Genomic DNA, 27,439 nt, shown 5'->3' with positions numbered 1-27,439 from the left:
CTGAGACCATGACCTGAGCTGAAGGCAAAGGCTTTAACCCACTGAGCCACCCAGGTGCCCCTCAGATGTTTTCTATGCTTTAGTAACACTGGCTTTTGTTCATTTTTTCATAGACACAAAGCTTTTTCTATTACTTCGCCTGTAGAGTTTTCCCAGCCTGGAAAACTCACCACTAGACCTTTGCCCATATAACTCTTACTCATCCTGGGCGTGGGGTCACAGATTAAGTCTTTCTTCCTTAGGTGTCCTGTAACCTTGACCAAATTTAACCTCATAGTGCCCTGTGCTTTTCCTTCCTGGCACTTACCACAATGTGTAATTATGTATGCTCCCAGTCCCACTGGTTACGTATTCAAGACCTAGAAAAGTTTCTGGCACAAGTATATCCTCAAGACATAGTTATTGACTATTGAATGAAGGAAGGGTCACTATAAGAACCATAAGAAATAGTTCATAAGAATCACAAGAAATAGAATGCTTTTTCAAGTGTCTGGTGTAAATTAATTTTCCTATGACGCAGCATTTTTTTTTTAAATTTTTCCCAGTTTGCCCCCTACTTACACAATGGACACAGAGAACTCCAGTGGTTAGTCAGTGGGCTGGGATTGTGAGTCAAGGCTTCAAGGGGTACAGGATTTTAGAGTTCCCGTGAAGGCAACACTGAAGTCTGAACTTACAAGAATGCCCAATGCACCCTGCATAGAGCACTGTAATCCTGATGCCCCGATTCTGCATTAAAGAGGAAAAATAATTCTTCTATTTATAAAGTTCCCCTTTTTTCATCATCTAAGTTTATGGTATGGAAATAAATGTAGACCACTTAAATGAGGACACACAAGTTATTATTCAGAGCTTGCTGTAGCACTTGGCATTTGGCAGAGATGCAAAGACGGACAGGTCAGTGGAAAGCTTTACAGTGGAAAAAAGGAAAGGCCTCCTATGCACTCTGATTGGAGAGTCTTGGCAGGAGGAAACGTGGACTGCTGGCAAAAAATAGGGAAGCTGTGTGTAATTGAACAGATCTTGACCATTTGGGGCAGATTGCCACAGAGATTGTGGTTTGGCTTCCCAGATAGTTTACTCCAGAGGCTCTGGGTCAAGTTCTATTTCATACATGGTCAGACTGTTGTCTGTTTGTATACTCAGTCTGTCAATGGAATTACTGAAGTCACTTGGAGGGAGAGAAAGAAATAGCACAAATAATAAGGTCAAGAAAAATTGACATGAGGAAAGTAAAAGTGTCATCATAACTGACAATAATGAAATTTTTTAGTTTATATTTTTTTCTTTGAATATGTAACTAGGATATGACTTACCACTGGAAGTGGTTTAACCTTACTTACCTAGTCCTCTGAAGCTTAACTATGTGCTTAGGAAAGACCAGCTTCAGTTGGAAATAAACACTTGATTAAATGGCATGAGATGTTAAGAAACATTGAGAAGATGCTCAGAATGTAACTTCACAAGGATTCTGAGTAAAGTAAAAACAGTTGGAACCTTTTACATAAGAGAGGTTTGAGTTGAGTAATGACACTCCATGATAATGGTGTATTTCCACTGCAAGGTGAATTATCTAGAGGCCATTTTGGGGAAAATAACACTTTATACTTAAAAAAGAATTTTTTTAAAGAAACTATAATGCAATAATAAAATCGCTTATACATCTGAAACTAATATAACACTATATATTAATTATACCTGAATAAAAAATAAAATAATAATAAAATCACGTATTCCTTCCAGATGATTGAGTTTTCTTACCAAATGTGCTTTGCAACCACTATGTATGTCATGTGCTTCCCAAAAACCACAACAAAAGTCTCTGCTCAAATGGATTTCTATCGTATTAGGAATATTAGCTTCGAAGTAGAGGTATTAAACTAAAATCATTCTTGTGTACCTCTCCTATCTTTTTTCTAGCAACAAAGTTCGCTATTTGTTTTGGTTATATTGCCGGTAGTTTTTTTGAATGTGTTACCTATATTAAAATAGAACTTGGAAAATAGAATTTTCTGTCTCCTCAATGGAAATTATCTAATTAGTCTTTATATGAGTTGACTTTGTGTGTTAATATTATATTAATTTTGAAAAAAAAAAAAGTAAGGATAAAACCAGTACATTTCTCTGTACATGCCTTGGGATGTTTTTATAATAAAATCAGCTTCTAACTTACAGTTCCTTAGGGGAAGTTTTGAAAAAGAAAAGTGACTACAAAAAACAATTTTATGGAATACATGTTTGCCAATTTCTACAAAGTTAAGAAATTATATATACGATATAAAGCAAGATAATTCATATTTGCAAACTTTTCTAAAGTGTAACTTTGTCATAGTTTATTTTCAAGTGAAGCTTCCTTTCAACTTTTGATGTCATCTTTTCTTCTGAGTATTTACTGCAGGCATTTGGACCCACTAGTAGAAACTGATACCAATAATCCATAGGCTTCTTACAGAAAACTCAAATATTTTTATAATGTATGGAGAGGGTGAGAATTAGTGGTGAAATCCTGCCTGCCTGAATTTACAAGCATAGATGTTCTAGGATCAGAACATGTTTCAAATTGCTTTCTGAAAAACTTTTTGTAGACCATACATATTTTTAGAACAAGTGGTAATTTCTATAAAAGTCTTTACTATTGACCTTTCTCTAGCTTGTAGAATCCTGCACTCATTAACTCCCTAAGAAAAAGGTGTCTGAATGGAATTTACAGTCTTCAAAATTTATCTAAGTGTGAAAATCCAAACTAGATAGGTGAGAACTATTTCTTTGATAGATTTCTAGATATCGGATGAATAGCAGTTTTAAATCTTTCTCTCTTTGATGGCATTTGATATTTGTATTCTGGTCCCCATGACAACAATGACCCCCAACTTTCCCAGGAACTGAGATTTCTTTTGCTTCTCTGTAGGAAAGCAATGCTAATGGTCATGTTGACTAGTCAGAAATGTGTTGTTTGCTTCTTAAAAAGCAAAAATGCATCCTGGTTGAGATCCAAGCCTAGTGTTTTTCTTTGGAGATATTAACCATTTAATTTGTCTAACTCTTACATAGAATTCATTATATGCCCTGTCTTAGAACTGCACTGACATTTTTGGGTTGTGTGTCAGTATGTTTATAATTGTGATTTTGCTTGATAATTTTTAACCTTCACAATGATGAAATAGTTAAGAAAGCTCTTTACAGATGACATTATGTAAATTTGAGAGCATACAATTTCCTATTTTGGCCCATCAGAGAATAACAAATACTGCCATTTTCCGTTCGACTCCTGAATTTGAATTAAACATGTATACTAAATATAACTTTTTAAAGCATTGCTTTTATTTTATTTTTAAGATTTTATTTATTTATATGACAGAAAGGGACAGCTAGAGAGGGAACATGAGCAGGGGAAGGGAGAGAGGGAGAAGCAGGCTTCCCGCAGAGAAGGCAACAGGCAACAGGGAGCAGGGAGTAAGAAACCCAATGTGGGACTCAATCCGAGGACCCTGAGATCATGACCTGAGCCAAAGGCAGCCACTTAAAGCCTGAGCCACCCAGGCACCCCAGCATTGCCTTGATTTTAAAGTAATATCTGAACTACATTTTTAATCTTGGAAAAATGACCCTTAATTCATTGAATGTTGCCAAGGTATTATATTTGAGAACAGTTAATTCAATGATTCAAATTTTATTTAAAAAATCAAAATTACCACCTGTCTCTAACTCTTTCCTAATATTTAGAGTTGACTTTGTCCTAGACAAAAATAAAAATCCTAAAGGTGAAAAATTTATGTTTTGACTGGTCATCCCTTCTTGTTAAATGATTATATACTTACTGATTTATTGTTCTTATATTAACACTAGAGTTCTCAAATGGTGAAATTCCAGACCCTGCAGAAATTGGTGGATAGCTAGTTTTAGGAAAGTAATTGACTGAGGGGTTCTTTGCATGGTCCTCCCAGGCCAAATTACTTAACATATGAAGGTAGCTCAGTTCACAGGTAATTGTTCTTTATTATGAATTCTTCCTCTCATGTAGCAATACCTAGCAGGTAGGAATTACTATGAAATGATTCATGCTTATCTCTGGGGCATCGTGTGTGAATTCTTTCTAAAGTGAACTGTTAATATGTGATCCAGGGTAAATAAACAATTAATTATTATTAGACAATACTGTTATTGGACAGCAATACAAATAACTTTCTCTACTTTTCATTTAAAAATTGATCATTGGAAGGGGGGAGGTTATTAAAGAGAAAGAAGTTTCTAATTTGCTCCCAATACTTAGCAAAACAACTATGGTGTTGAAAAGGTTCTGTTTTTATACATCACACTATATAGGCTTGAAACCTGACTTTGTAAATTATCAAGAAAGAATGGGTATGCTAGTTAATGGAAAAAGATACATTCCACCAGTGTACATTTGATCAATTGGAGAGATAACTCATCTCTTAGATATGAGTTAGCATTTAACATCAATATCTTCTGTATGGTTTCCATTTCTCAATACCTTCAAATAGTACTACCAGCGATGTCCTCTCTTCTAAAAGAAGTTGTAAATACCCTTCAAACAAACTATACTTAATGTGTCATATGATCGGAGGTAACTAATTATTGGGAATATTTTTTTGAACACTTATGAAGTAGACTCCACATTGCGCTAAGACTGTTTTAAACATAATATACAGAGTGGTTTCTTGTGATCGCCATCCAGATCTTCTTTAGAAAAGTACACTGAGCCTCTTTAATCAAGACAGATCTGTGCCACAATTACTTTATCATACATTGACAGACACTTAGATTGTTTTTGTATTTTGGATATCATAAATAAAGCTGCAAGGAACATGGGGGCATATATATCTTCTAAGTCATATCTGTTGTTTTGTTTTCATGTTTGTTTTTGGGTAAAAACCAGAAGTGGAATTGCTGGATGCTATACTAGTTCTATTTTTAATTTTTTGAGGAACCCCGTACTGTTTTCCATAGTTGTTACACTAATTTATATTCCTACCAAGAGTGCACAAGTCTTCCCTTTTCTCCACATCCTTACGAATACTTGTAATTTCTCATCTTTTGGACAATAACTATTCTAACAGGTGTAAGATAGCTCACTGTGGTTGTGACTTGCATATCGCTGGTGATTGATGATGTTGAGAATACTCTCATGTACCTGTTGGCATTTCTCTATCTTCTTTAGAAAAACGACTATTCAGATTTTCTGCCCATTTTTATTTGGATTGTTTGTAGGGCTACTTTTTGCTGTTGAATTTATGAGTTCTTTGTATATTTTGGATATTAACCCCTTATCAGATGTATGATTTCAAAATATCTTCTCTCGGTCAGTAGGTTGCCTTTTAATTTTATTGATGATTTCCTTGGCCTTGCAGAAGTTTTTAAAAATGATTTAGTCTTGTTAACTTTAACTTTACTTTTACTTTACTTTACTTTTAACTTTACTTTTATTGCTTTTGCTTTTGGCATCAGATTTTAAGAAAAAAAAAATCATCACCAAGTCTTATGTCAGGCATTTTATTGCCTATGTTTTCTTCTTGGAGTTTTAGGGTTTCAGGTTTTAAATTCAAGTCTTTAGTCCATTTTGAGTTAATTTATATGTATGAAGTAAGATAGTGGCTCAGTTTCATTCTTTTGCATGTGGCTCTCCAGTTCTTATTGAAGAGACTGTATTTTCCCAATTGTATATTCTTGGCCCCTTTGTCATAAATTAATTGGCTATATATATACGGACGTATTTCTGGACTCTCTGTTTTGTTCCATTGATCCATGTGTCTGTTTTTATGCCAATACAATACTGTTTTAATTATTATAACTTTGTAGTATAGTTTGAATTCAGGGAGTGTGATGCCTCCAGCCTTGTTCTTTTTTCTCAAGATTGCTTTGGCTATTTGGGCTTGTGTGTGTGTGTGTATGTATGTGTGGTTCCATAAAAATTTGAGCGTTATTTATTCTATTTCTTTGCAAAATGTCATTGGAATTGTGATAGGGATTGCATTTGAATCTATTAATAGCTTTGGGTAGTAGGGATTTTAAGAATATTGATTAAGGGTAAGGATTTTAACAATATTGATTCTTCTAAGCCATGATCATGGAATATCTTGTCATTTATCTGTGGTTTCTTTAATTTCTTTCATTAATGCCTTGTAGGGTTCTTTTGGGGGGGGTGGAGAGGGATTGAGTATACTTGGTGTACAATGTTACATTAGTTTCAGGTGTACAACACAGTGCTTCAACTTCTGTATACATTATGTTATGCTCACCACAAGTGTAGCCACCACCCGTCGTCATACGACACTATTACCGTATCATTGATTATATTCTCTATGCTGTGCCTTTTATACCTATGACCTATTCACTCTATAACTGGAAGCCTGTTTCTGCCAGTCCCTTTCACCCATTTTGCTACCCCTTTACCTCTGGCAACCATCACTTCTCAATATTTATAGGTCAGATTCTACTTTTTGTTTCTTTATTCATTTATTTTGTTTTTAAGATTCCACATGTGAGTGAAATCATATGATATTTGTCTTTTTCAGTCTAACTTATTTCACTTAGCATAATACCTTCTAGGTCCATCCATGTTGTTGCAAGATGTCTTTTTTTTATGGCTGTGTAATATGTGTGTGTGTGTATATATATATATATATATATAAAGATATATATATCTATCTTTAGAGTTTTCTGTATATAATATCATGTCATTTGCAAATAGAGTTTTACCTCTTCCCTTCCAATCCAGATTATTTTTTTTCTTACCTAATTGCCATGAGGAGGACTTCCAATACTGTGTAGAATAAAAGGGGGAAGAGTGGTCATCCTTGCTTTGTTCCTCATCTTAAAAGAAAGGCTTTTAGCTTTTCAGCATTTAGTATAGCATTAGCTGTAAGCTTGTCATATATGACCTTTTTTTATATTGAGATACATTCACCTTATACCACCTCACTGCGAGTTATAATGCTACTTAAAACAACTCTGTGAGGTCAAGAGTACTTAGATATCTTTATTCCATTTTAGAGCTGAGAAAAGTACTGTAAAATTTTGATTAAATCACATAATGAAAAAAATTATGGTTCTGAAAATAGGTTAAAAGAAAAAAAAGATTGTCTTGACTTAGCTTATGGTACTTATGATTAAAACAAACCAAACCAAAAGACCCACTTCTGACAATCCCTCAATCGCTAAAAAGTTTGAATTACACATTTCCTGTAGACTTAAAATCTAGGGATCATACAAATTTTTTGATTTAAAATTTCATGTCGCTAAGATTTCTGAAATTTTATAATATTCTATTTAGAAATCTAAGCTTATAAAAGGGGATATTTAATATTTATGATTATGGGAAATTATCGATTCATATACTATGAACCGGAACCCCTCCACCCAAATAATACTAGAAAAGCAACTGACAGAGAATGAAACCAGATAAATATATTTAGATGAGTGGACATTTAGCTAAATTATTTTTATAAAAGTAATCATGGAGGATGATGGTAAACGAAATTGGCAAAATTTTATATTAGTGATTTGGGTAGAAAGTTGAAAAACTAATTGATCAAGCTTGAGGATGTCATTAGGCAGATGACAGTGGGCAATGGTGTTTGCCAGGGCTTTGGCTGGTAGAATTACACGTCTGAAAAAATCTAGCTATTTAGCTATGGTGGGGAAAAAAAAAAAAAAGAAATAAAGAAAATCTAAGGGGACAAATGTGTAATAGGTATTAATTATAGACTGGGAGCAGAAAAGTGACAGCCACTGAAAAATCCGATCTGCAGATATATCTTGTTTAGCCAACAGTGTTTTTTTAATGATTTTGAATTTGAAACACTTTGAGCAGGTCAGCAGGCATTCAAGGTTTTACAATATCCTCTCTGTCCTTCCCTGTCCAAGTTCCTAATAGGGCCTCTATTAGCCCTAGTGATGCCTTACTAAGAACTTGAAAAAATCATCTGCATGCAGCCCCAAGGTACACAGCTGTGAGAAGAGCAGGGTCTGGATTATAGCAATTACTTGCTATTCTGCCTTGAAGTTTTGTAATATTTAAAAACTGCATACCTTTGCCTAGAAATTCTTACTTCTGGCTTATGCCCTCTTTCTTCACACATGGATGTTAGTTACATCTCTCGCCGACGAAGGCCTTTCATTATTGGTGCTAAATTACAATTAGACTCTGTCTTTATGACATCATGGTAGTCATTGTCGAAAGTAAAGAAATTTAATTGAAAGTAAATAATTTACTTTGGAGAAAATGCTAAAATCAGTATTTTTTTTCTTTTTTTTCTCACTATATTATCTGACTTTTTCCTGTATTGACACAAACATCAAGAGTATATAGCTTTTAATGGTAAGAGGAAAATAAACTCAATATAAGAAAATATGACAAGGGATTTTTTTTTTTTAAATATTCTCTTTATTTATTTGAGAGAGAGAGAGTACACGCGAGCAACGAGGAAGAGCAGAGGGAGAGGGAGAAGCAGATTCCTCACGGAGCAGGAATCCTGACTGTAGGGCATGATCCCAGTATCCTGAGATCATGACCTGAGCTAAAGGTAGATGCTTAATCGACTGAGCCACCCAGATGCCCCAAGAGGTTATTTTTTAGACTTCACTAAAAAAAAATTATATGGAATCCCCGATATAGTTAATGCATTTTTGAAAAAAAATATACTTGGGTTTGCACTTACATACAACTATTAGAATGGCATATCTATTCTTCTTATGGAGTACAGAAATTACTAATGTTTCTACTTTTGTGCTTCTCCAATCAGAGGGAGAGAGACATCTTAATAGGTTACTAAGAAGACTATGCAAACGGAAAAAAGGATCGAAAAGAGTAAATGTCATGAAATATAAAAAAGTAAAGATAAAAAGAATCATAATATTTAAGTTGGATTAGACCTTTGTTAGCATATTTAGGTAGACCAGGGTAAATATTACCTGATAAATTAATGTCACTTTAAAATTATTTAATTGATATACAACAAAGCTTTATTTTAAAGATAAACAGATAATTGATAGTTCTCCTTCCCTTTGAATGAACACAGTGGGTAATTGGCTAGAGGATATGGAAAACAAAGTTTATTATCCATCACTCCTAGTTTGGAGAGGGTGGAGAAAAGAACTACTGGCTCCAATCTTCTTTTGCCTCTGTCCTTCTTCAGTGCTGACCACCATTATATGGCAGGGCAGTGGTGACAGAGCACATACACCACCCAATGTATGCATTCAGTGACATCTTTTGCTTAGATATGTCTCCCAGAGGTGTGCTGTATCGTCTCATAGGCTGTGTTCAAGGGGGTATAAAATGTCTGAACACTGCGAGTATATGGCTGAATTATTAGAGAGTATTAGTTAAATTAAAGTACATATTAAATAGCATACAAGTGGAAGTATTGGAATGCATTGCTCAGATGAGATTGTGCTGTAACTTTCCTTGGAGTATTTTTGAATGCTCAAAGGTGTATTTATAAAGGCTCCAAAGGTAATTCTGGTTAGAATTTGCCCTAGAGGAGGTCATGCAAAAAAAAAAACAAACCAAAACAAACAAACAAAAAAAAACAAACACAAAAAACAACAACAACAAAAAAACAATCAATGCAGCTCGTAAGTTTGCCTTCACCTATTAATTTATCCTGGATCCCCAGATTTTGCTGTCTTTTAGCTTCATTTGTATAACATGGCATGTTATCTTTGTAATGAGAGGATGAGATAGATCCATTACAGTAAAAGATATGCACTATTAATGAGTTTCTAGCCAGCTATCAAGGTATCATCAAATGTGGTTTATCTTGGTGAATGAAAGTTTGAATGGAAAATTAAGCTCCCATACTGACTGTAGAAGTGCAGTGGATCATTTTGTTCTTTAATGTCACACTTCACTGGACACACTTCACAGAGCAGTGAATCATGCTTAAAACAAGCAGCCTTTACTTTAACGACAGCAGATAATGCAGCAGAGGTGAATAATAAGTGTTAGCTGTCTTAACTTTCTCCTGCAGTACTTTCTCCCAGGTGCCTGATGGACAATTTACAAAGTCCATATGCTATTTTATAGATTGGAACTTGGGATCCAGCCAGTGGTCTGAATATGACAGAAAGTCAAAAGGGAAAGCCAGCCAACATCACAGATTCGTTATCCAATCGTTCTTTGATCGTTACCACCATTTTGGTAAGTATTTGTTTTTCCATTTTTTTCAGATAAATGTAGATAAACATGGAAGTGGATTAAGAAGGGCATTATAATTTGAACAGTGGAGAATAAAATGTAATGTATTTTGTAGTTATTTAGCAACTCCTGGGTAACAAAGGAGTCAAGATTAATCTAGCCACAGTTTTATGACAGTAGTTTTTAATGGTGTATTAATGTTTGGGCTGTTTATATTGATTAATAATACAGCTTTGTATATAACTAGAAACATAATGTAATGACATGCCTACGAAATTAGGGATCATTGAAGAATTTTCAGTGTTTGTTTTTTTATTAATTAAAAAAAAATTTTTATTAACATATAATTTATTACTAGCCCCAGGGGTACAGGTCTGTGAATCGCCAGGTTTACACACTTCGCAGCACTCACCATAGCACATACCCTGCCCAATGTCCACAACCCAACCACCCTCTTTCTTTTTTTTTTTTTTTTTAAGATTTTATTTATTTATTTGACAGAGAGAGAGATCACAAGTAGGCAGAGAGGCAGGCAGAGAGAGAGGAGGAAGCAGGCTCCCTGCCGAGCAGAGAGCCTAATGCGGGCCTCGATCCCAGGACCCTGAGATCATGGCCTGAGGTGAAGGCAACGGCTTAATCCACTGAGCCACCCAGGCACCCCCAACCACCCTCTTTCTAACCCCTTCCCCCAGCCACCCTCAGTTTGTTTTGTGAGATTAAGAGTCTCTTATGGTTTGTCTCCCTCCTGATCCCAATTTGTTTCATTTATTCTTTTCCTATCCCCAAGCCCCCCACGTTGCATCTCCACTTCCTCATTTCAGGGAGATAATATGAAAATTGTCTTTCTCCGATTGACTTATTTCGCTAAGCATAATACCCTCTAGTTCCATCCATGTCATCGCAAATGGCAAGATTTCATTTCTTTTGATGGCTGCATAGTATTCCATTGTATATATATACCACTTCTTCTTTATCCTTTCATCTGTTGATGGACATCTAGGTTCTTTCCATAGTTTGGCTATTGTGGACATTGCTGCTATAAACATTCGGGTGCATGTGCCCCTTCGGATCATTACATATTTAGGGTAGTACAATTGCTGGGTCATAGGATAGCTCTATTTTCAACTTTTTGAGGAAACTCCATGCAAGAATTTTCAGTGTTAAGATTTGAAAAATGTATTGAGATGCAGATTATAAGTAAGTTATGTGAGGGACAGCATGTGAACTTTTCTTCTGCTTTCATCTCCTGCAGATATATTTTAGAGGGCATGCCATTTATTTTTCAGGATTTTTTTTCTATTATAGCTGTATTTTAACCTTGCTTTCAACTGTTTTCATCATAGAAAATCACTTTTAGTTTATTTATCTCCTTAATAAAATTAAATATAACAAGTGCTTTTCTAAGCCAGAAAAATTTTCACCTGTAACAGGCTTAAAACTGATGCACTGGGTGTTTATATGCCTCTTATAATTCTATATTTTTTTTAGATCACATAGTAATATTTATGTACTCCTACAATACCATTTGAAATGGGAATTTTTATTTTAAAATAATCAGGGAGCCCTTATATTATTAAGTCAGTGCTTTCTTCTGACAAAATAAACTTATCAACGCTAGTTCTTGTGTCTTTCCAGGTAGTCAATAGGAATGTGAGATTAATGTTCAGAAGAAACTACCACACACTTAGCTTTTGTTTAAAATCTAAATTTGATTTATGGTGTCAAATCAAGCCAGGAGGAATTCATAATCTAGTCCTTTTATTAACAATGAGGGATGTCAGATCTTTAGGCATGTCAAAATAAAATAACTTGGGTTAAAGACTCCTGATAATGAAGCAAAGCTGGTAATCATGAAATGACAGTGTTGGAAGTTCATGAGGTTTTTTTAATCACTCCCTTGCTGAGAACCTCAGTGAATACTTCTATCCATCATATCCAAACTTCCTAAATTCTCTTTATATCTCCCTCTTTTTTCAAAGGTACTCTCACACCCACCAATTTATTGGCCTTGTGCTTCAGTTGAAATGCTCACACAAGTTGCTAAGACATCTTTTTTTCTGCCTGTATGTCCTGGATCGCATTTCCTTTTGTTAGGACTATTTCAGTAACCATACAACCACCTCTACTGCTGACATCCTTCTCCCACCACAATGCAACCCACTCTTCATCATAATGATCTGTTGTTTTCCTGTTTCCCTTCTTTAAGTATAGTGAATCCCTACAATTTAAAAATGCCCCAAATTTTGACCTGATGTTCAAGACCTTCTATAATCTTGTCTTCTCCCACCTTTCCTTCCTTGTTTCCTATTATTCCCTTTAAGTTAACCCACTCCCATGATTGTGTTTGCCCTGTTCCTTTTGTCTGTAATATGTTTCTCTCCATTTCTGAGATAGTTTTGTACTTGTCAGTACTTTATATTATTTAGAGTTAATATTACACTATTCTTTGCCTAGTTCCTGTGGCAATATTTCGCCAAACATCACTGCACATTTTTTACCTCATATGTGTCTCTACAATGCTCATAATGAGTGCTATATAAGAGACATCTGTAGTCTTCAATAGTTGGCCCTTCTTTCTGTGTTCTCCTTGACCTAGCCAAACTCCCAACTCAAACTCCCATCCTTCCAGACCCATCTCAAATGACAACCTATTAAGGTTAACATTAAGTTGTGTGTTGTCATGGGGGGTGTCAAGGGTGGGGAGATGTACGCGTTATGTATCATAATACTCTATTATGGCACTTACTATGCTTACTATGCACTGTTTTTTTATCTTAGAAAATGTGTGTGTGTGTGTGTGTGTGTGTGTGTATATATCTATGTGACCATTTGACATGAATCTATATAGGGCCAATGATCAAATTTTGCACATTTTTGATATTTCAATGTCAGAGAAAAGTGCTCTAGACATAACAAATACTCAAATATTTGTCAAATTAAATTAGATAAACAGTATTTAATTAAATGGAAAATTAGAAGTAATCAACTTTTGAATTATATTTAAATATTTTTCATCTGTGAAGGTTAGTGCAAACTTCTTGTCCAAACAAAACAGGTGATTAAGACTACCCATATAATTTCTCAATCTTAATTACTCAGGGTTGTTTTATAAGAAGTATTCAGATATTTTTCTCAATCATGAACAATTTTGCATCTATTGATTAACAAGTGGTATTTAACCTTATTTTCCAAGCCAGGCATAAAGTTTTAAAAAATGCACATGTACCCAAAACACATTTCATATCTTTTGATACAGTATTTCTGAGCTTTGGACTTTGGAAATCTTCATTTTTTAAAAAAAATCCACAGTTAATTCTGATCTATAACAATGATTGAGAACAACTGCTCAGATCATGACTCTGTATAACTAAGATGTAAGATCAACTATGGAGCCACACACTAGGCTTACATTTGGAAAGATAAATTATTTCTGTTTTAGAGTATGTCCCTCTCTTGGTCTTTAAGTGAATTTGATATTTATTAAAAGGAAAGTCATTTTATTTTTATATCACTTAGTGAAAAAGTCTTCTTCTGGATACTCTGATTACAAAATATCCACACTCGAGAAAAAACAGATTTTAAGAAATTAATTATCTTACTTAGTAAGTGTTATTCTTGATGTAGTTTACTGATGTTTATATTTTATAAGGAGGCTATGATCATTTGATTTATATTTGGTTATTTTGTTCTTTTCTCTCTTGGAAAAATCTCAGAGGAGACTTCTGCCTGTGTTGTGAATAATGATATCTCCACAGAGAGAAGTTGTGGAGATAGCAAAGAGAACTTCATCACTTACGCTTCTTGTTCAATATATTTATTGTGTGTCTTAAGAAAAAACAGTGAAGTATTCTAGGATGTGACATTATCAGTGTGCTAATCATAATCAGTTCCATTTCTCTTGAATTTATTTTTATTCATTCTTTTATTTAACAAATATGTATTGGAAGATGATGAGCTTTGTTTGATGAACAAAATAGACACAGTGTCTGCCCTCAGGGAGCTTAGAAAATGGTAAGGATGCATAGGGAGGATTAGACACAGATTTACACACATGCATGCACGCACACACACACACGCACACACACATCCCAAACCTTGTGATTAGGATAGAAGAAAAAGATAAATGGGTTAATGCTTTTTACAGGATAATCCCGAGTTAAACTCGGAGTCAGAAGGGAAAGGACAAGTCAGGTAAGCCTCCCTGTAGAGGAGTAGACAACAGGATACCTGAAGCTTGAGAAGGAATTGGCAAGGTGAAGAAAGAGAAGAAGAGTGTTCTTGGCAGGGAAAACGGGGTAAGCAAGAGCCCTAAATCAGGAAGGATCTTGGAAAATTTGCAAAATGGAAAGAAGACCAGGATGACTGGGGCTGGTGCGTTGGTCTGTTTCTCAGCTTTACAGAATAAGATTACATAGACCATTACAAAAAAAAAAAAAAAAAAAAAAATACACACACACACACACACACACACACACACGCACACATATACATACATATGGCAGACATTTATTGAATGCCTGCTATGTGCTAGACCCTGTCCAAAGCACTACTCATGTATTTACTCGGTTAATTGTCACAGTAAACTTTGGAGGTAGATACCATTATTAATACTATTACAATTGATAAGGCTCATGTCTTGATTGCTGAAAGAACCAGTCATGGGCACACAGCCAAGAAGTGTAGTAGTGGGACTTCAACCAATGCGTTTAGTCAATTTGAACAACCAGTACTATGAAATGAAAACTCCATTGACCAACCTTGAAAAAGTCTAGCAACTATAGTTAATGACCAAAATAACATCTTGATTGAGAATTGTTCCCCTAAAACAACACTTCTCATCCAGAAATCCCACATATGCTAGAGCACTATTGCTGTCAAAGGTGTCTCCAGTTAGACATTTCCCTCAGTAGAGGCCAAGATTAGACTATGCTTCCTTGGATATTTTGGACCTCTCACTTCTCTTCTCTTTTAATGTAGCGCTTGTTTTTCTTCCAGCCTCTTTAAACCATAATTTCAGATTTTTCCAGACAATCAAAATAGTATTGGGACCCATCTTATTTTTTTTTTCTCTTCAGACTTGAGATTAAGGACCTTGTTTATAAATATCTTTGACTTCCCTTCACAACAAAACCTGTGCCCAATACTTTGTATGGGTGCAGCATATAGTTCTATCATGGAATAACTCATTTTAGAAAGCCTTAAACATTTAAAAAAATTTTTTTTTTTAATTTTGAGTAAGATTTATGATATCACATAGTTTGGAAATTTTTGTAACTTCGCTTGCAGGCCTGGACCTAAATCTTTTGTCTTCTTATGCCCTCTCTTTAGTGTACTTCATATTATCTCTCTGATCTTCAGATTTCAAGTTCAGTTGCTATTATTTTTTTTTTAATTACGTTATGTTACTCACCATACAGAATACCCAACTTTTGCATCAACGTGAATGTGACTGGAAGAGATTATATTAAGTGAAATAAGTTCAGTTGCAATTAAAATTCTCTTGCTTTTTGTTTGTTTTTATTAATGGAACTAAAAATTTAATCTTAGAATCATCTTTTCATTTATGAGGATTTTATTTATTTCATAACAATGTTAATATATAAATTCCTAATTGCCAAAAATAACACACAAAAAAAATGATTCTGAACAGCACAAAGAGTGCTCTTATTTATTTTTTAAAATTATCTATCTATTTTTACATAGAGTGCTTTTAAAGAATAGTATGTGCTCTTATCTTCAGTTTATAATTGATCCTGTTGTCCTTACTGTTAGCTGGGGGCAGTATCAGGTGCCTGGGTATTTAATTTCAGACAGGGAGGGCCTGTTTTCCCTCTGAGTTCTTGGTTTGCAGCAGATTTTTGGGGGGCCTGTCTAAATAAGTTGAGGCCTTCCCACTGTGCTGTCCCTGTATAGCAATTGATTTTTGTCCATCAAAAAATACTAACACTTAAATGTCACTGTACGTGTTCTTTCCCAGGGTGCCTAGTAGCCCTTCAGCGTACAAATGACTATGAATTTGATTTTTTTCTTTTTTTCTTTTTTTTTAGAAAAATCACTTATTTTATTAGGGGTTCTTTCTGCCTGGTTACTCAATGAATTTAAAAAAAAAAGTGCTTGCATCTGCAACTTAGTCTTATTTTTCTAAATTTTATTTTTTTAAATGTTCATAGTATTTCCTGGAGGGTTATATAGTTCAGTGTCTAGTTTACTTGCTTAGGCTTGTAAAGCTTTATTGTTGCAGCCCACAGATACAGAAGGCTTATCTGGGAGCAAGCTTCCAAGGACAATGGGAAGGTTTTACGGTACAAAAGATGAAGTGACCGAATCATCCTCTAAATGGTTCTGCAGCTTCTTCTATAATAGCAACAAAAGCAGATTTCTAGGGCTTCGTATCTGCCACTGCAATACATTTTCCCTTGGAGTCTTCTCTGCCCATTGTTACAGAAGGACTGTCAAGTACGGAGTTGTTGTTTAAGTTGCCAGCATCAGGGCTTGGGAACCCAGACACTGCAGCTTCACAAAGATTTTCATTCTTAGCAACCCTTCCACCATTTCTAAGCCATTTTAAACGTGTATTGTGGAGATAATAAGATCAAAATAATTTAAGAAAGATATAGTAAATATCCACAGGCAAGAACTACTTAAGTGTTAACGTCTGAGATGAGAGTGCCTCATCAAACTCAGACTCCTCTGACCCTACTCCTACAACTGGTTTGTTCAAAGGCAACTGAACCTTTTCTCATGGTATTTTTTCTTCTGTTTCAGGGATCCTGCTGGCATCACATTTCTCTCTCTCATTCTTCCTTTAATAGCTCAATGCATTTTATTTCAAATCACTATTAATATTCTCTTAGACGTCCACATCAGCTAGATAAACGTAAGACTACTGCTGGTGCTGCCGTAGAGAAAGAAAGTTGTGTTTTAAAGTGAAATTAGACGTGATTTTTTTAAAGACTTTATTTTAAAGTAAACAACGAACGTAGAGCTCAAACTCACAATGCTGAGATCTAGAGTTGCATGCTCTACCAACTGGGGCCAGACACCTCAAAGCATTATGTTTAAAACTTAGGGTCTTAGTCTTTAAAGGTTTTATAAAGGGCCAGCTTCTCCTTTTTTTAACCACATAATATCCAGTACACTCACATACATGCTCCTTTAATCCTTCTTTATTAAATCTGCTTCACAAATGTCACCATAATAAAGATTCTCAAGTATTTTTATTTTGTTGTTAAATTCTTTTTCATTGCCAACATTATTGTCGATACTGTAATTTTGTCAAAGCTTATATTATTATGAACAATGTATTAAGTTTGGTATGGAAGAATGAATACAGAATTCTGAATCTTTGGTTCAGCTTAACTACAGCAAACGTCATGGAAATGCAGTATTTTTGCTCTAGTTTTCCCATTGTCAAAGACACTATCATGATAGAGCCACGTAAAATTATACAATCTCAATTTTAGCAGCAGCTTTGATCTGAGTGGATGTCCAATATCAAACTCAGCATGCATCAAACCTCCTTCTTCAATTCAGGTTTTACCATACCTCTTCCTCCTCTATTTCCAAACTGTTTATGTTTCCAGTGCTTTTCTATTCACTCAAACCAGTGATTTGCTTCTTAGAAACCTCAGTCTCTTTAAACCCCATATTCACAATTTAGATATCAATAATAATAAATATATTAAATATATGTAAATATCTATTTATAAAATATAAAAATAAATGAATGTAATAATAAATACATATATATTATAATAAATTATTTATTATTACAAATAAAAAGATGGATTATTCTGAGACTGTTTAACAAAAAGTGAGTCAAGGAACATTTTGAACTAGTGAGATATGGTCTGTTCATGGATAGTATGGAATGGGAGATTTGTAGAGTCTGATTTGAGAGACATTGCACCTACGGGGAAGACGAAGAGATGAGAACATTATAAACTCAAGTATGAGATTTATTGGGGGTGGATTACATGAGGGGCAAAACCAACTGAGGAATGTAGATGAGGACTTCAGGTTAAAAGCTAAGGGATGGGGCATTAGCCTTGTCATAGATGTTGGGAAGGGAGACAGTGAGCTCTATTTAGTCATCAATGAATGGAGATGTTGGCAATAACTTTGGTGTAGTCAAACCTTGATTATTCATGTAAGGAGCTAATAAATTAGATTCAGAAATGAGATGCAGTTTAGAGATTAGCTAATAGGTACAGTCTCCTTTCCCATCAAAGCTTTTACTGGAAGGGCAGTGAAATGGCACATTTGATTGATTTGTGCTTGAGGGTTTTTTCTTTTCTTTTCTTTTCTTTTCCTCTTTCTACTTTCACTTAGGAATTAAGTTAATGAAATATTTAATGGCCAAATTACAAATACCAGTATAAAGACAGTGACAACTAAAATCTCTGATCTAAACAGGTAATTCAGTGAAGTGGCAGGATTAAATAGCAGATCAGTAATTACAAAAATATGAATGATAATCATAACCCAACTCTTCCCTTAAACCCTATTGCTCTGACATCAGTATCTTTCCTGAAATATTGGTGACAGCACAACTAGCAAATTTTTAACCCTTTCCTTTAAAGTTAACTTCAACATATTACTATTATTTCTATAGAGTTATTATTTTTATAGGATTTGCTGTAATTTTAAATGATTATATTACATTTCAGGGAGAAAGTTGTCCTTTTACCTCCCCAAATCCCAGCAGATTTTCTGTAGATACAGAGTAAAAACAGAAACTTTTCTTGGAATAATAATTATGGCCAATAAAGGCTTAGATTTATTTATATTTGTATGTCATGAAAATTCTCTGTAGTTATACTCCTGAAAGTAGGTAAACACAGTTTGCTGCAACTACAAATGCGGTGGTTATGTCTTCAGTAGCATACTAAAGGATCTGTGTGTGTGTGTGTGAATCAGGTATTCAGAAGAATGTGTTTGCTTGTTAATCTTGCAAAACAAAATCAAAGAAAGGGAATGGAACTTTGTAGATTGCCTCAGATTGCACCTAAATCCTGAAAAAAAAAAAAAAAAAAAGAAAGAAAGAAAAAGTAAGAGGTAAATAATAAACACAGTGTATTAAAAACTTATTAAGGTACAACTTTGCTCTACAGGTCTCCTATGCTATTTTGTTGGTGCTTTAAAACCTAAGTTCCAGATTCTAAAAGTTATTCATTTTTTATCCAGGAAGTTCACATGAAAGTCCCTTTTTAATAAAGTCTTGATATATTGAAATGGGGTTTGTTTTCTATTCAAAAGAACAATAGATAAGCACATGTGGAGATTCCTTCTCGGTAGTTTTTGATCCTAACAAACCAGTCATTCTTAATATTGCCTTTTCTTGAAAATATGAAGTTGTTCTGATGGTAGCTGCTAGGTGTTTTTCCACTTTTTTCTCCTGGTATTCTCTCTTCCTACCATGATAACCTGTAGTGCACCCTAGGCTTCTGACATGAATGTTAATTAGGGATGACAGAACTCAGACTTTAAGAGCCATAGTGAATAGAAGGAATTTGAAAGACCAGGATTCAGACAATGGCAAGTCCTTTCTTAACTTTATAGCAGTAAAAGCACAACAGTTGGAATGGCAGAGGCTCAGGGAAGAAATAAATAACACTGTCCTGTCTATGTAATAACAATCAACTGTGCTTTATTTGTGCTGATCTTTTGTTTATTTTTGTTGGTCGTTTCTTGTGACTATGAATTGGAAAATACTGTTGGTCTGTCCAGGTAAGTGTCTACATATTTCCCCAATATTTACAGGAGTATAAATCATTAACATGTATTGAAATGCTAATACTTAAACTAATTCTCTTAAATCTATGATCCGTTTCCATTTTTAAGATCAAAGTTTACTACCTAGATTTTATGAAACTTCCTTAATATAGTTAAGAAAAAAAATATAAGACTATTTTAGAACGATTAAAATGTAGTTTGGACAGGGGTGGTGAAGAAGTAAAATTACAAGCTTGAATTGTCTGCAGACCTTGGATAGTCTAAGAAGATATAAAATCAAATAGTCATTGATCTTTACAAATGTTAATGATACTAGATGCTTGTTAAATGTCATCAGGCTTAAAAATACCATTTTAAATTAATGCAAATGAATACCTTATAAATGAATCATTTATGTATAACAATTTTCACTTCTGATTCTTTAAAAAGTACTTTTTAAAACATGACCTACTAAATAAGCACTTAAATTTTATTCCATAAGTTTGATAGAAAATTCTTTTATTTTTAATCATCTTCCAATTATAAGATTCAGTTTCCTTTATCCTCATTAATCAAAAGTTAGCAAATTCAAAATAAGTTTCCAGAAATCTCTATTATTTTTCACCATCATAATAAATGTTTCTGTGAAGTTTTCTTAAATAAAAACTGTATGTGTAATATATATATTTATATATATATTTGAAGCAATTTAGGGTAAATATAACAACCATTTTCAGAGGAAAAACATGTGAACCGTTTAAAGTTAGAACATGGGAATATTGCTTCTTTTTTCTGCTTGGAGGTGTTTGACTATGGCTGGCTTCTTACCTGGCAGATGGCCAGGCATACCTATGCCAGCTGTCGAGCAGGACACAAGGGCTGGACGGTTACTTTAGAAGAGCTACTTAAAATGTTCCCAGGTCAGATCTAAATAAAGCAAAAAAGAAGCAGAAGGACAAAAACGTAACCTTTCCCTTCATTAAGAACCTCATTTTCTGTACAGGCTTGTCCTCTATTTTTCATCTTTAATTTACTCCGTCGGGTACCAGAGTTCATTTTCTAAATTCCGGTATTGCTTTTATATATTTTATATTTTTTTATAGTGTAAATTATTCGAATTGTCTGCTGATTTGTAATCAAAGTACTCACTACATGTTTATAATGGAAGCTATCTTCATCATCATTGTAAAAGATATACCTTCTCTTAACTTTCCAATAAAAGTCTCAGAAAGATTCAGGGAAAAAAAAACAAAAAAAAACTCAACATAAAAGCGACAAAAACATAGTGATACATAAGCTAAAGTTAAAAGGAGACATGCCGTAATTCCCGTAGAACATCCATCACGTAGAGTTTATGGGGACAGATTGTTGATCATTTTTTAAAATAGCGTGTTTGTGGATCCTACTTATGAGTTCAAATGATGTGATTTTATGTTTTTATGCCAAAAATATAGGAAAATAGTTTATTTTACATTTCCCTTACCTCGAGTCACTTTGTGGAAATATTTCTTATTTAGAGATCCATAATTAATTGTCTTTGATTGTTTAGGAATTTAATCATACCTTTTATAGATAGCTAAATTTCATCTATCCCTTTACTAATATTTAATTATTTTTGTCTGTTTTTTTTATTTGCATTTGATGAGATCTTCATTCTCTGAGCCTGTTTTCCTCATTTTAGTGGTATTTTTCCTTTTTTATTTTATGATAATAGATTTATTCTCAAGAAGACTTTCCATACCTAGTTTTCAAATTCATTATTTTTCAGGAATTATTGAATACATGGGTCATCTATACAGGTTATCATGAATTTTTCTAGTTGTACTTATTATTCAGATGAATGTATTAATTTCTGAATGGTAATCACAGTTGTATTCCAGAAATAAACTATTATTTGTTGTGATTAAAACATATTTCAGTGAATAGCTATGTTTTATTTGCTATATTATTTATAAGTACTATTTGGTAGTAACTGCTCCATAGCTAACAGCATCTGACTATTTTGTTAGCTAGTTATGTCAGTGTTATGCTAACTTCATTTAGGAAGACTGGAACTGGTTTCATGGCATTTCCTATGTTCTGAAGCAGACTGGGTATCATGAGATTATTTGTTTCATATTAGGTTAAAAATAAAAATTCCGAGGCGCCTGGGTGGCTCAGTGGGTTAAAGCCTCTGCCTTCGGCTCAGGTCATGATCCCAGGGTCCTGGGATAGAGCCCCACATCAGGCTCTCTGCTCCATGGGGAGCCTGCTTCCTCCTCTCTCTCTCTCTGCCTACCTCTCTGCCTAATTGTGATCTCTGTCTGTCAAATAAATAAATAAAATCTTTTAAAAAAATAAAATAAAAATTCCACACTATTTACATATTTTCTGGAAAGATTTCTGAAATATTGGAATTTCTTTTATAGCCATTGACCTGTTCATTTTATGACTACTTTTTGAATCAATGTTATACAAGTTTTATAATCTCTACTGAGTCCCTTTCTCATGGGAAATTCTGTGTTTTTAAAGTTTTTCTTTTTCCTTAGAGTTGGTTAAGTAAGAGAACTTATTTTATTATGGTTACTTTTACTAAAAGATGTCTATGATTCAGTCATTTCCTTCTTTCCTATTCTTCACTTTACTGACTTTTTTCTATTGCCTTGTTTTCCTCCCTCTGCTTTTCTTGTGTTTTTTTAACTGTCAAATTTCTAGCTATTTATTACCTAAATGTTCCATTTATTTATTTCATTTTTTAATTATTTAATGATCATTTCATATTAGGGCTAATTTTTCTCTGAAAAGTGCTTTGAAGACTTTTCTCCTTCTCCTCCTTTTCCTCCTCCTCCTTCTTTTTTATTAAATGAAAGTAGCATAGCTTTATGGTTAGCAGAGTGCTATGGAGTCAGGCAGAACTTTCGTCTCTCAAACTGCACCAGGCTTTGAAATTCAGGTAATAGTCATTAAATAATGCCTTTAATAATATGTATTTTCTGAAAATTCTTTTTAAATTCTACACATTTCTTTAACTGTCTTGAGAAAAATTTAGACTTAACTTAGTTCTACTAAATGTAGTCTTGATGGTCTTTTAAAATGTCAACTTTGCCGTTCTTAGGGTTGTTATTTGATTGGTGCCAGAAAGTACTTTTTCCCTGTTTTGATGAAGAGTGTATGTTTACTAATTTTCATTCCTTTCATAAATTACAGGGCAAAATGGCTAGAATACAAAATTCTTAAATTTTTCAAGACTTTTTTCTTGAAACATTTTTGATATTTTTTTCATTGGTATAGTTCTCCTTTTCTATTTAACCAGTTTTATTTTCCACTAATTAATGCTTATGAAACTATTTCTTCCTTTATCTTTGTGACTTATTTTTATATATTTATTTTGGCCAGGGTGGGCCTCGGTAAAAAAATATTTTTAGGGGCACCTGTGTGGCTCAGTTGGTTAAGTGTCTGCCTTCAGCTCAGGTCATGATCTCAGGGTCCTGGGACTGAACCCTGCATTGGGTTCTCTGCTCAGTGGGGATTCGGCTTCTCCTCTGCGCCTACCCCTGCTTTTTCTCTTTTTCTCTCTCTCTCACTCTCAAATAAATAAATAAAACCTTTAAATTTTTTAAAAATCAATTTGCAGCTTTCTATGAAAATATCACTAATTCATCTTCAGATGCTCTTACCAAGCTTTAAAAAACTTCTCAGTATAGGCAGAGGTATACTCTGTGAGTTTCTTCTATGTCTGTAGAGGCAGACTTTGAAGCCATGGGCTCTACTGCGAACTGGTCTCCTTCTGCATTAGGCCTTTTACTCAGCTGTCATCCTGGACTTCCTTTCACCACCATCCTGCGAATTCTAATTGCCGTTATTCTTTACTAGAGCCCCACTTCCTGGATTCTAGGAGTCTTATTTTTTTAATTTTTTTTTTAATTTTGTTAGAAAATTTAAGCTGTAATAGCATTCTGAGAAAGGTCACATGAAAGACAAACATTTTAGACCTTTGTATACTGAAAAATACTGCCTCCTGGGTGGAATCACAGGTTGAATTCTGTGGAAGCCATTGCTCCATTTGTCTTCTCCTCCTTTTGCAATCAATCAGACGTGGATGGTCATTCTGATTCCCGATCCTTTGGATCTGCACTGTATTTTTCTATCCTGTGGGTAATTTTAGGATCATCTTTTTATTCCTGAAATTCGGAAATGTCATGAATGATATGCTCTGGTGTGTGGAACTTTTTAAAATTAATATTTGAACATTGTCTAGAGTTTAGATCCATGCTGCCCAATTATAGTAGCTAAGAGTCACATGTGGATGTTGAACATTTGAAATTTAGCTAGATTGGATAAAGATGTGCTGTTTGTACAGAATAAACACTGGCTTTCAAAGATTTGATATTTAAAAGAGAAGGAAAATATCTCAATTTTATATTGATTATATATTGAAATATAATACTTTGGATATATTAGGGTAAATAACATATACTATTAAAATTAACTTTACTTGTTAGTTTAATTTTTTTTAATGCAGCTACTAGAAAATTCTAAATTACATATGTGACTCCTATTTGTGGCATGCATTATATTTCTATTCAACGGTGCTAGTCCAGTATCTCTCTGGGATAATTCAATCTGGAAACACATATTCTTCAGATCTCAGATATTTTTTAAAATATTATTTATTTAATAATTTCCTCTTTGCCTTTTTCTCATCTCTCTCCCTCTGAACTGAGTATTACACATTTCAGCACCACGTAAATGACAGTTTCTGGTTTTTTGTTTTAATTATTTTTTTTAAGATTTTTTAATTTATTTGTCAGAGAGAGAGCACAAGTAGGGGTTCAGCAGGGCAGAGGGAGACTCAGACCCCCCACTGAACAGGGAGCCAGATGTGGCACTCCGTCCCAGGGCCCTGATCCTCTCAGGCACTAAGCCAACTGAGCCACCCAGGTGTCCCCATTTTTCGTTTTATATGTTAGTGCATAGGTCCCATACCAGACATTCTAATTTAATTGTTGAGCTCATCAAACATTAGTATTGTTTGGAATCTCCCCAGATGATAATAATCCTCTAATTTTATCATGTAATTTCATCTTGTTTTATCTTGTTTTTTTTTTTTCAGATTCTATTTTCTGAAAGAGTTCCTCAACTTTAGCCCATCAACTGTTTATATATATAAATAAAAACATATGCATATAAATATATATAAAACATATATAAATATATATACATACTATATATATAGCATGTATATGTGAATTTTAATTAACTAATTAATATTTATTTATTTATTTATTTAGAGCCTGAGTGGAGCAGAAGGAGAGAGAGAATCTTAAGCAGGTTCCACACCCAGAGCAGAGTTCCTTGTGGGTCTCAATCTCACAACCCAGAGACAAATCAAGGGTCAGATGCTTAACCGACTGAGCCATTCAGACAGTCCTGTTGATATTTTTAAGACAATTTTTTAGAGCAGTTTTAGGTTCATAGCAAAATTGAGAGGAAGGTACAGAGATTTCCTATACACTTCCTGCCCCAACACATGCACAACCTCTCCCATTATCAACATCCCCCACCAGAGTGGTACATCTGTTGCAATTGATGAACCTTCACTGACCCATCACCATTACCCAAGTACATAGCTTACATTTCAGTTCTTTCTTGGTGTCGCACATTCTGTGGGTCTGGACAAATGTATAATGACATGTATCCATCATTATGAGTATCATATAGAGTGTTTTCACTTTCCTGAAAATAATGCTTTGCCTGTTAACCCCCTTCCCTAACTCCTGGCAATGATTGATCTTTTTATTTCCCCCATAGTTTTGTCTTTTCCAGAATGTCACATGCAGTATGTGGTCTTTTCAGGTTGGCTTCTTTCACTTACTGATTTTCCTTTTATGATTCTTCCATGTCTTTCAGAGCTCGGTACCTCATTTCTTTTTAGTGCACGTTATTTATGTTTATCTCTATTTTTTTAAAAGATTTTATTTGTTTATTTGACAGAGAGAGAGAGATCACAGAAGGCAGAGAGGCAGGCAGAGAGAGAAGGGGGGGAAGCAAGCTTCCTGCTGAGCAGAGAGCCCAATGCTGGGCTTGATCCCAGGACCCTGAGACCATGACCTGGGCTGAAGGCAGATGCTTAACCATCTGAGCCAACCAGGTGCCCCTGTTTACCTCTATTTTTAATTTTGAAGAGCTTTTAGACATTCTGATCTTTTAGTAACATTGATTCATTATATTTCCTTTTTTTTTTTGAAGTTTTTTCTATTCTTATTTTGTTCCTTTATTTGTGTTTTTATTTTTCTGTTTTATTTCTGTCTTGATGTTAGAGGCTCTACTCAAATTTTTTCAGATGTCTATTCACACTTTAGAATAAGGCACTATAAAGGGGAATGGAAGCTCTGTGCAATAGGTGAATTACACCAAGGAGTGTTTTGGGAGGGGATCTGGCCTTCCATCTGGAGGGTCTGACAGATACATAAATCCACATATCTCTTCTCTATGTTGCATAATTTCTGAAAGGAATCCTACAGATTGGCAGCTAGCATTCTCGATTAAGAAGGAAAACAGGCTGGAAAACTTACTTTTGACTGATGCAAACTTTAATTTATTTCTCTAAATTTTAACATGGTACTTGTTCTCTCTGAATCTGGAATCACTTGGACTCAATTTCTCCTTCAGTTTTTTGCAAGGGGCAGGGTATGGTAAGGTGAATAATTTCCAAAATGTATTGGAGAATTCACCTAGTTTTCTAGTTGGTACAGGGTATAGATCTCTGAGCAAAGACTTTTAATGGAGAAATGAATAAAACATTTTTTCAGCTGCCTCCAGGAGACCAAGACTTCTTGGTTTCCTGTTGTCTTATATTTAATGCCAATTCTTTCAAAATGACAGGTGAAGTTTTTTCATTGACTGCATTATAACTCCATATATTCTCAAGAATTAAAATTAAACAGGTCATGAATTCCAGCTAAATGAGTAGCCAACTTGACTACCCTTCCCTGCCATTGTCAAATACACTATTACAGTGAGGGAACAGTGGTGCCACTTACGTCTGACAAGAAAGCAGGCTGAATTCTAGATCTGTAGTTTTCTATTGGAAGAGGCCATTCTTCTTTTTTCAATAGAATTCATTACAATATTCAGCCCTCCTTTTTCACTTTGCTTGACAATGTATTTCTCAAGACCTGAATATAAGAAGCTTTCTCTCTTAAGTACAGTGAAGCCATTTTTGATGACGTGGTTATACCTTTGTTCCAGTGTTTTGACAACATTCCTACACTACCAGTGATCCTCCACATATAATTGTCTGTACATACATGATTCCATGCCCTCAACTATTGGCAAGACTGTTCACTGTTGTGAGTTTTTGTATTTGTCCATAGCCTTAGAACTACTTTGGTAAGGAGTTAGGAGAGACGGAGCCAGGGCTTGCTGCTCACAAATCTTTGAGCTATATAACAACTGTCAGTAGTCCACTACAGATGGAGAGCAAAGAATGTGGAAGAGAGATGATGGATGCGGGTGAGCAGACAGACAACAGAATAGAAGTGTGGAAGTTTTATAACTCTTATAAAGAAAATGAGATTTTAATCT

At 34.4% G+C, this 27,439-nt stretch overlaps 1 protein-coding gene across 5 annotated transcripts in view; it reads left to right on the top strand.

Annotated features, from left to right (window-relative positions):
- Positions 1–27,439, top strand: part of GRIK2 (glutamate ionotropic receptor kainate type subunit 2) — a 657,055-nt gene that overhangs the window by 405,932 nt on the left and 223,684 nt on the right. For all 5 annotated transcript variants that reach the window (XM_046006541.1, XM_046006542.1, XM_046006543.1 and 2 more), the window contains exon 10: positions 10,049–10,162. In XM_046006541.1, coding sequence (XP_045862497.1) covers positions 10,049–10,162 — 114 coding nt within the window. The remainder of the gene's footprint in view (positions 1–10,048; positions 10,163–27,439) is intronic.

This window comes from Meles meles, chromosome 5 (genome assembly GCF_922984935.1).
Source record: "Meles meles chromosome 5, mMelMel3.1 paternal haplotype, whole genome shotgun sequence".
Taxonomy (NCBI): Eukaryota; Metazoa; Chordata; class Mammalia; order Carnivora; family Mustelidae; genus Meles; species Meles meles.
The sequence above is the reverse complement of the archived record's forward strand: the minus strand, read 5'-3'. Positions and strand labels throughout refer to the sequence as shown.